Source organism: Mus pahari, chromosome 4 (genome assembly GCF_900095145.1).
Source record: "Mus pahari chromosome 4, PAHARI_EIJ_v1.1, whole genome shotgun sequence".
In the NCBI taxonomy this organism is placed as follows: domain Eukaryota; kingdom Metazoa; phylum Chordata; class Mammalia; order Rodentia; family Muridae; genus Mus; species Mus pahari.
In genome coordinates, this window is record NC_034593.1 from 78,848,811 (window position 1) to 78,858,341 (window position 9,531).

The 9,531-nt window shown below is 53.3% G+C and overlaps 2 protein-coding genes across 3 annotated transcripts; one reads left to right on the forward strand and one right to left on the reverse strand.

The window, feature by feature from the left end:
• The first annotated feature begins 495 nt into the window (after positions 1–495).
• Glmp (glycosylated lysosomal membrane protein) lies at positions 496–3,914 on the forward strand. Its single transcript, XM_021195754.1, has 6 exons — positions 496–668; positions 1,155–1,409; positions 1,580–1,777; positions 1,874–2,092; positions 3,125–3,381; positions 3,468–3,914. The coding sequence occupies exons 1-6, from the start codon at positions 549–551 to the stop codon at positions 3,631–3,633; spliced, it is 1,215 nt and encodes a 404-aa protein (XP_021051413.1). The 5' UTR covers positions 496–548; the 3' UTR covers positions 3,634–3,914.
• A 277-nt stretch (positions 3,915–4,191) lies between these two features.
• Positions 4,192–9,259, reverse strand: Tmem79 (transmembrane protein 79). Of its 2 annotated transcripts, none has more exons than XM_029538024.1 (4): positions 8,998–9,081; positions 7,676–8,466; positions 7,222–7,435; positions 4,192–5,149 (listed from the first exon to the last, which is right to left on the reverse strand). In XM_029538024.1, exons 2-4 carry the CDS (start codon positions 8,421–8,423, stop codon positions 4,936–4,938), a joined length of 1,176 nt encoding a protein of 391 aa, XP_029393884.1. In that variant the 5' UTR covers positions 8,424–8,466; positions 8,998–9,081; the 3' UTR covers positions 4,192–4,935. The 2 variants fall into 2 exon arrangements, with proteins under 2 accessions (XP_029393884.1, XP_021051416.1); XM_021195757.2 differs by lacking the exon at positions 8,998–9,081 and adding an exon at positions 9,177–9,259 and having other exon boundaries at positions 4,300–5,149.
• Between the last annotated feature and the right edge of the window lie 272 nt (positions 9,260–9,531).

A 9,531-nucleotide genomic window follows, 5' to 3' on the forward strand; every position in this document is an offset into this window, starting at 1 on the left:
GACATTCTTTTACATTTTATTGTACTTGCTTCATGTGGGCAATGCACAGAATGCATGTGTAAATCAGGGTACAGCTTCTGGCAATTATTTTTCTCCTACCGTGTTGGTCCTGAATATCCAAACACATTTACCCACTGAGGCAACTTGCTGACCCCCAAGGGTTCTTTTCTATCAATATTATACTCCAATTCCTCTCAATATCTTTCTATCACAGAGCAGTAACATACAGATTACTCTGTTAAACTGCATGGAAATTTTAATCTGGGCATATTCACCAGAGGTAATGTGGGTAGGGCTGGCAGGATGTCTGAGGAAAGGCAGGAGTATGTTTGCACAGCTAGTCTATGATGCCTTGCAGGCCAACCTGTCGACGATAAAGTACCTGTCCAACCTGAGCTTTCCGGAGGCTATTCCAACTTAAATTGAGATCTGGGTTAATGGAAGCGGTCCCTTTAAGAACTTTGTTGGTCCGCCCTCTAAAGGGATCAGCAGGCAGGGAGTCATGTGACTCTGAGGCTCTTCCGCCGAGTTTAACTAGCTGTGGCTGTATGTTTCGTTGTTGGGGACCTCACTGGGGCTGGGTCCCCTGTGCCCCAACCCCATGGCTCTTTCTGAGTCTACTTGTGTGTTCAGCTCCATTTGGCCTGCAGGGAGAAGAGACTCGCCAGGTAAGGGCTTTGGAACTGAAGTAATAGATGTTTCCGGAAATCCTACCTTCCTAGGATGACCGAAATCTGGGACAACAGTGGGGTGGAAGGTGGATGCAAGAGAGATAACAACCCAGAGAGCTCCGAGTGGAGCCATGAGCAATTGGAAGGATGGTGGAGGGGTCAGGCATGACTGCGTCCTGCTTTCTGACGATATCTGAGCTATGGCTCAGATGTTTTAGCCCAGGAACAGGCAAGTTTGGGGACTTAAAAAGCCATGTTAGCTCTGAGCCCTCTGAGTAATCCTGGATCCACCCTATCTTCTCAACCCTACATCTGCCCCTGATTCCAAGTTTCCCTCAGTTTCTACACTTCCCTCTTGCCTGGTCCTCAAGAGCCCTTGCCATTTCTGGCATTGCCCAGGTCCTGTCCTCCACCCACAGGCCACTGCTTTGCCTGTGTGCATACCTGATCTTGCTCCTTCCGTCCCACTACCCCATGTTCCAGGTATCTATGGAGGTTGTTTCTGGCTGGCCAAATCCACAGAACCTGCTTCATATCCGGGCAGTGGGCAGCAACTCCACCCTGCACTATGTGTGGAGCAGCCTGGGGCCTCCAGCTGTGGTGCTGGTGGCCACCAACACCACTCAGAGTGTCCTGAGTGTCAACTGGAGTCTCCTGCTGTCCCCCGATCCTGCTGGGGCCCTGATGGTGCTCCCCAAGAGCAGCATCCAGTTTTCTTCTGCTATCGTCTTCACCAGGGTGAGGGTGAAGGAGCTCCGAGAGAAGAGAGTCCATCCTACCCCCAGGGCGAGGGAAGGGTTTAGCCCAGGGTGGGTGAAGTGAATGCAGTTTTGGGTGGGGTGACTGGGAGGAATATTCCAGAGAAAGCCAGAGGGAGGCTAACCTCTTCCACTCTACCCTGTCCCCAGCTGCTTGAGTTTGACAGCACCAACGCGTCCGAGGGGGCACAGCCTCCAGGAAAGCCATACCCTCCGTACTCCTTGGCCAAGTTCTCCTGGAACAATATCACCAACTCATTGGATCTTGCCACCCTGAGCGCCGTTTTTCAAGGCCGCCCTGTAGGTGATCCAACTGGAGCATTCACCAATGGCAGCCTGACCTTCAAGGTGAGGATATGGGGATGGAACTGGAAATGACTGGTGAGGATGGGAGTATCTGTCCCTCAAGCTCCATTCCCCACATGGCTTCCTTCTCCTTCCTAGGTCCAGGCCTTTTCTAGATCTGGTCGACCTGCTCAGCCCCCTCGCCTCCTGCACACAGCAGATGTCTGCCAGTTAGAAGTGGCCCTGGTTGGAGCTTCTCCTCGTGGAAACCATTCCCTATTTGGTCTAGAGGTAGCCACCTTGGGACAGGGCCCAGACTGCCCCTCAGTGAATGAACGGAACTCCATCGATGATGAATATGCACCTGCCGTCTTCCAGGTCAGGTCTCCAGTGCGAGATAGATGGATGGGAATGTAAAGTGGGATCCCGCTAGCAGCCCAGAAAATCCACCAGCCACTTATTGTTGTTAAAAAAGACTGTGTGTTTGGGTTTTGTTTGTTTGGTTGGTTGGTTTTTCAAGACAGGGTTTCTCTGTATAGCCCTGGCTGTCCTGGAACTCCCTCTATAGACCAGGCTGCCAGGCTGGCCTCGAACTCAAGAAATCCACCTGCCTCTTCCTCTTGAGTGCTGGGATTGAAGGCGTGCGCCACACACCCGGCTCATAACACCCATTTTTAAAAGGATTTTCTGTCTGTTTGTGAGACGGTCTCCCTAAGTACCCCTGGCTGGCTGATCTAGAACTCTTGCTATAGAGACCAGGCTGTCCTTGAACTCAGAAAGGTTTATCTGCTTCTGCCTCCTGAGAGCAGGGATTAAATGCACACACCACTACATATGGTCCCGGTTTCTTATTTAACACTTTCTCTGGCTCCTTTTAGTGTAGGGTTGCACTAGTCTATTGCCTGCCATCTGTGCCTCCAAGGAAGCAGGCAAAACCAGTGCTTCCAAGATCTTCAGCTGGGATTCTCCTTAACCTGGGGCCCATAGGGAGCGAGCGCTGAATGGCTGCAGCTCCGTTCACACCAGTTTCTCTCTGTAGAGGAGAGACTGGGCCTCCTACATCCAGCATGTCAATTCTTTTTTTGTTTGTTTGTTTTGTTTTGTTTTTGTTTTGTTTTTCGAGACAGGGTTTCTCTGTGTAGCCCTGGCTGTCCTGGAACTCACTCTGTAGACCAGGCTGGCCTCGAACTCAGAAATCCACCTGCCTCTGCCTCCCAAGTTCTGGGATTAAAGGCGTGCGCCAACACTGCCCAGCCAGCATGTCAATTCTACAACTTCTACACTTAGTACTGGGGACTCTTGGTGGCCTATTGCCTGTCCCGCTGACATGCGTTCTGGGAGAGCTGGGGAAACAGAGGGATTGATATAGGTTGGTCCGCCTCACCCTGCCTCCTTTGCTTGTCTCTCCAGCTGAACCAGCTCTTGTGGGGCTCTTCTCCATCTGGCTTCATGCAATGGCGACCAGTGGCTTTCTCTGAGGAGGAGCGGACCCGAGAATCAGCCCTCTTCTGCCAGGCTTCCACTCTTCACTCCACCTTGGCATCTTCTCTCCCTCATTCACCAATTGTTCAAGCCTTCTTCGGGTCCCAGAACAACTTCTGTGCCTTCAATCTGACCTTTGGGGCTCCCACAGGCCCTGGCTACTGGGACCAATACTACCTTTGCTGGTAAGAACCAAGGGTTTGGTCAAAGTGGAGAAAGGCCGAGCTGCTCACTCTGCCTTCCTAAGCTTGCTTTTTAAACCTTGCTCTAGGTCAATGCTTCTGGGCGTGGGCTTCCCTCCAGTGGATGTCTTCTCTCCACTAGTCCTCGGAATCATCGCGGTGGCCCTGGGAGCTCCAGGACTCATGTTCCTGGGGGGAGGCCTATTTCTGCTGCTGCGCCACAAGCAGTATTCTGAGTACCAGTCCATAAACTGAAAGCCACTCTCCAGAGGGAAGGGCAGAGCCACATCTGCCCAGCTGTGCCTCAAACTGTCAGAGGGTGGAGGCCAGTGTTATGATCTGCTTTTCTGCAGCACCTCAGAAGCCAGCCTCAACCTACTGTGGGGCTCCCAGTAAGTTGTCCTTCCAAACCCACGGAAAGGCCACGCTCACGGGTCCCCACACTCCTGCTTCCCGAGGATGAAACTTGAAGGCCTACATGAATGACTGTCGGCTGCCCCAAGGGGCATGAAATAGACATTTTCCCCCATACCAGATTCCAGTCTCTCTTATTTTTAAATGAGATGTATGTATTTTATTATATATTTGCCAGTTTTTTGTTTGTATGGATGCGCAGTGTGGGGGTGGGGGAGGTACCTACAGAGATCAGAAGAGGTCACTCGATCCCACGGAACTGTAACCCACCCTGTGGGTACAGCAAACTGAACCAGGGTCCTCTGCAAGAGCAGCGAATATTCTGCCTGGCTGAGCCATCTCTCCAGCCTAGATCCAATCTCTTACCGTGTAAGTGCTGTTGGGCTGGTTTGAGCCAGTTGGAAGGCAGTTAGTTAGTTTCTCTTTGAGCCCCCCTTTCTCCCCAGTCCTCCTTTGTACCCCTTGATGCTAGGAGGGGGTGGGGAGCAGAATGAAAGAGCCACGGGAGCCTGGCAGTGATTTATTACATACTCACAGATGTATGCTGGGCGGACGGCGCTCTGCCTTCCTAGCCACCATGTGAGTTCACACACAGTTCTTTTGGAGATTTTAGCCCTATGCCCCTCCCGCCTTACAGTGGGACGTCTTGGAAGTTTGAAAAGTGGAAGGTTACAGAGACCCACGTAGGTTGGGACAGGAAAGACAACAGTTACATATAACAGAGGCTTGAGGCCAGTGGTAGTGGGTCCTGACCCCAGGCCCCCTAGGTCTCCACCAACTATCTGCCATGACACCAACTTCTATCCCCGGGCTAAGGCAGGTTTTCCTTCTTGACACTCACTGGCACAGACAGTTCAGGGTGGGCTGTGGCTCTGCACTCCTGACCCACAGGAAGCTGAGTGAGGTGACCATCCTGCCATAGCTCCTGTGCCATGCAGCGGTGGGAAGCTGCCCAAGAAGGAAGTGTGCTTCTCCAATCTCTCCCTTGGGGTAAAGCAGCGGCTAGGAGAGAGTAGGGGTATTTGGGGCCCCAGTGGGGAAGTAGCAAGGTTCCTCGCATCAAAGGTCCATTGCCCGGGCAAAGGCCAGGCCTACAACTGTTCCAGGGAAGTGCCGAAAGCCCCCTGCGCAGCTCTAGGTGGCTCAGCCCCATGAGCGGGGCCTGTAGTCGGACAGAGACCGGACATGGTCAGGGTAGTCCAAGCGGCTCTCGGAGGCAGTGAGCATGCGCTCTGGCTCCACCACGAACATGTAATAGAGGTTCCACACCAGCATGGCCAAGAGTGGCAGGAAAGTCAGGCCGTAGCCAAAGCCTCGGAAGGAGCGGCCCACAGCAAAGGTCAGCCAGTATATCAGCCTGTGGAGACAGAGCAAGAGTTAAGAGCAGACGGCGGGAGACTGGACAGAAGGGTTGCCAGCGCTGATACTACTCCAAACACCCAGTTTATATGTATGTCCCCGATATCTGCTTTCCCACATCTCTCTGAAGTGAGACTCTTTTTTTTCTTTTTTTTTTTCTTTTTTTTTTTTCCTTTTCTCCTTCGAGACAGGGTTTCTCTGTGTAGCCCTGCCTGTCCTGGAACTCACTCTGTAGACCAGGCTGGCCTCGAACTCAGAAATCCGTCTGCCTCTGCCTCCTAAGTGCTGGAATTAAAGGCGTGTGCCATCACTGCCGGGCTGAAGTGAGACTCTTATTCCTGTCTTCTACTTACTATTTAAAATTTAAGTTGGCAAAACTTAATTTCGTATTTAATTAAATTACAATCAAATGTTCATTTACATGACGGAGAGTGAAATGAGAATTCAACTTTGATATTGCCTCCCCCTTTTGTATTTCCCACCTTCTCCTCCTCAACCCCCACCCTAGGCATCCAGTGCTACGGTTTCTTGAGTCCTTTCTGTTTTGTAGATACTGACAAAAAGTAATTTGTGGTTCAGGGCTTCACAAAGCTAAGCAAGGGCTCTATCACTGAGCTATATCTCCAGCTCCCCTAGACCTGCCTTCGCCCTCCCAAATGAAGGGGTTAACAGGGGCTCTGCCGGCAGTGCTGGGGACTGAGGCTCCTGCCTTCTGTATGCTAGGCGTGGACTCCAGCTGCACCCCTAACCCAGGGGATGGCCTGCAACATGTCCTGCCTGAGCACGGCACTGCCGGGACCCCAGGCCTGCACACCAGGCTCCTTTCTCTCATTCTTAGCTCCAGCGTGTTCAGAATTTTCCCTTTGCTGATAAAGAAACCAAGATCCTGCTGGGTGTGGTGGCACAGGCTTTTAATCCTAGCACTCAGGAGACAGAGGCAGGCACATCTGTGAGTCTGAGGCCATCCTGGTCTACACAGTGTGTTCCAGGACAGCCAGGGTTATGTAAAGACCCTGTCCCAAAACAAAACAAAAAGCTCACTTTCAGTATTCAGTAGGCTGAGGCAGGAAGGTTGCTGAGAGTTTGAAAGGAGCCCGACTTACATATGTTCAGGCCAGTGTGGGTTACATATTGAGATCCTGTCTCAATGAAATAAAATAAAATTCACTGATGACTTCAAATCATATGAGAAAAAGTGGGGTGGGGGGAAGGAGACCTCAGTGAGAGTGAACTGGCCTCTGGGTGGAGAGGCCAGCTCTCTTAACTAAGTCTTCGTTCCCTGACAAGCAGATTCCCACCCAGAGAGCAACGGTATCAGAGCCATTCAGCCACTAGAGGGGGCTGTTTAAGTGCAGGAACTGGCCGGTGTAGTCCAGTGTCTGAATCATGAAGGTCAGGGTCAGGGCAATTCGTTCACTTGTTCACGGTTGTGCTGTGCTGGCTGGCCTGGGACTCACTCTGCAGTTCAGGCTGGCATGAACTCTTGGTAGCCCTACTGCCTCAGCTTCCCAAATACTGGGATTGCAAGCCTGAGCAAGCTACTCCATCAGCTTTAGGGCAGTTTCAGTTTCTAGCACTAAGGAAGAACTTCCTAGCCATTAGGACTCTTAAATCTGGAAAGGGGTGTGGTGGGGATCCCAACACTTGAGGGACTGAGACAGGAGGATTGCCAAGAGCTTATGTCCAGGCCGCATGATATGGTGACTGTCTCAAACAAAATAAAACAGAAAACGCTCCACATTTGGTGTTCAGCTATTTGGATGGAGAACTTCAGAGTAGAGTAGCTTCAGTGGACACACTACATGACAAATGAGGTTAGAGTACGCGGGGCTGTGCGTGAGGCAATGGATTCAACACTGTACTAAAACACGTAAGTCAAAAGCTCCCCATTGCCATGGCTCTGAAACCAACTGCTACCCAGTGTAGCTTAACAGACAGCGGGCTCATCACTGCCTGGTGCACATCCAGAAACACCCTACCCCCACTCCCATCCCGGACCTCAGGTTTGCAGACCTTCAGCTCCCTGCCTTCCTCAAGCCTACAGCCTTGGGCACCCCAGCCCCGACTCACCGAGATATGGCAAAGAGACCGGTGAGCAGCGGCAGCAGCTTGAGGGTGTCCTGGGGCAGATAGGTCGAAAGCACAGCCAGGTTAAAGAAGTAGAGGATGAAGAGCTGCACAGACTGGGCCACGTACTGCCGGTGGATCTCCACTTCCCGCCTCGGCTCGCCGAAGGGCCGGAGCGCAGAAAAGCACAATAGGCTCAGCCCGTAAACAAGGAGCCCTGGCAATAGAGGAAGCACATGCGATCAGAAGAGGCAGGAAGGTTGGGATGGGTTTCTCAGAAGACATCTCTTTGGGACGGGGCTAGAGTGGACACAAAGAGCTCCCAGGAAGAGAGGGGACAGAGAGTGGTAGGTTCGGGATGCCCTGAGTGGTTCCAGCGGAATGAAGAGAAACCACCCAATCGAAAGCTCTGTAATCCACTTCCCAGGTAGCCCTTCTCCCACCGGCCCAGACTCACCGAGCACGATTGGGAAGGTGGCAAAGACCCCACAGCGTAGGGTGTAGACCAAGCGGGAGCTCATGGTGGGCAGCCTCGGGGCATCGAAAGGCAGGAAGGCGTAGGCTCCGTACAGCAGGCAGGGGAAGAAGATGAGGGCCGCCACCACCGAGCCGACAGCTCTCAGTGCCTCACGGCCTCCACAGCTTCCACAGCCCCCGCAGGACCGGCCAGGGGGTCTCACCACGGCCTCAGCCCACTTGCGCTCTGGGGGCTCGGGGTGGCTGAGTCGGGCTGGCAGGAAATTCCTGAGCTCGCCTGGTCCAGCCTCGCGATGCATGATGCGCTCCTCCTGTGGCTTCCGCTCGATGCACTGTAGGTCAATGGGCACGAAGGCCCTAACTGTCTTCTCGGGGAGCAGGTTGGCATCTTCTTTGAGTAGCTCCTCCGACTTAGTAGGTGCCTCTGACTCTAGGGGCTCTGGTTCAATATCTCGCCAGCCCGGGGGATCCGGAAGTGGGGCGCTAGGATGGGGGTCAGTTCCCCAGGGTAAAGTGGCAGCCTCACTTATTGTGCTGTCTGGACCATCCTCAAGCCCCTCTCTGACTATAGGAGACCCCACTGAGGACCCCACTCGGAGGGACTCAGCTCCAGGGGACTCAGTCCCACCTTCTTCCTCTGACTGCAGGACTAAAGCCTGCGGTGGGCTCTTCTCTGGAGTCTCGGGTTCCTTCATGTCCAGCAGGGCCAGTGTCTCCGGTTCTGTCATTGTGAGGCTTCAGTTCTGAGGGCTACCACAGGGCGATGTCATCCTATAGGGAGTGGGGGACATTCTGTGAGAATACCTTCTCTTCGGGCCCCGGGACAGTTTCTCAGACCTAGAACTCCCCAGAGCAGCCTGCCTCATGGGACTCTAGGGAGAACACAGCGGGGAGGAAGGTGTTGAAACAGAGAGGCGGGCAGGCAGCAGAGGAGCCAAATGGAGGATCCCTTTCAAAATAAATGTCGTGGAGCAGGACAAGGGTGAGTCAGGGGGCACAAGCAGAGGCAGGTGTGGCCTCAGTCTGTACCCACACCTGCCTTCTACTCTCTCCACCAAAACTCCCGGATTCTTGGCCACCCCGGCTTTGGAATGGGAGGCCGAGGTGCCTAGAACTACGCTGAGTGCTGAGTTTCTCTACAGCCAAGGATCACCCTTTAGAGAAACTGGCCCTTCACCCTACCTCCCACCTGCCCTTTGCCCTGCAGGTCCCTCCAGGAACTCCACACCAGATCTCCGTTCCTCAGGCTCCATTCCAGGAGTCGGTCGGTCACTTTCCAAACTCTCCCCTGGCCAGTCTCACCCTATTCAGCTGGGCTGGGCTCCACTCTGACTCCCGGCTCTAGTGTGGCCGTTCCCATGTCTTCCTTTCGTCTTTCCTCCCCTGCCACCCTCCAGCTCACTGCCTCTGGATAGGGCTCTCTTCGTTCACCTCTCGGGCCCCTCCTACCCCTGCCCTTTGGACCCGTGATACCCTCTTACTTTCCATCTGCAGAGAGGCGGAGGATCTCCGGAAAGGAGCTGCCTAGCTCCTGGCTGGCTCTGCAAGTATTTCCCAGTTTCCCTCCCTTGCCTGTGTCTCCAAACCTGTCTGACCAGAGCGGGTGGGGCCCAGATTAAAGGCGCAGGCCCTGCCCTACAGAATCTGCCCACTGGAAGGACTCTACAGGAAGACGTCATCCTTTTTGAAAGTAAGGGTGCAGCTGGGCACAGAGGTGTGGACTTAATGTATTCTGGGATCTGTAAGAGCTTCCAGCTCAGGGAAGCATCAGGGTATAAAAGTGGGTTTGTGTATCGAAGGGTGCTCAGAGTAAATTGGCTAAAGATGACACTGCAA

Excerpts from the sequence above, each read along its gene's own strand:
- Glmp (XM_021195754.1), top strand. The coding sequence starts at position 549 with ATGTTTCGTTGTTGGGGACCTCACTGGGGCTGGGTCCCCTGTGCCCCA. Across the intron at positions 669-1,154 it reads AGGGAGAAGAGACTCGCCAG|GTATCTATGGAGGTTGTTTC; the intron begins GTAAGGGCTTTG and ends CCCATGTTCCAG. Across the intron at positions 1,778-1,873 it reads ATGGCAGCCTGACCTTCAAG|GTCCAGGCCTTTTCTAGATC; the intron begins GTGAGGATATGG and ends TCTCCTTCCTAG.
- Tmem79 (XM_029538024.1), bottom strand. The coding sequence starts at position 8,423 with ATGACAGAACCGGAGACACTGGCCCTGCTGGACATGAAGGAACCCGAG. Across the intron at positions 7,436-7,675 it reads CACCTTCCCAATCGTGCTCG|GGCTCCTTGTTTACGGGCTG; the intron begins GTGAGTCTGGGC and ends CTCTATTGCCAG. Across the intron at positions 5,150-7,221 it reads GGTCTCTTTGCCATATCTCG|GCTGATATACTGGCTGACCT; the intron begins GTGAGTCGGGGC and ends CTGTCTCCACAG.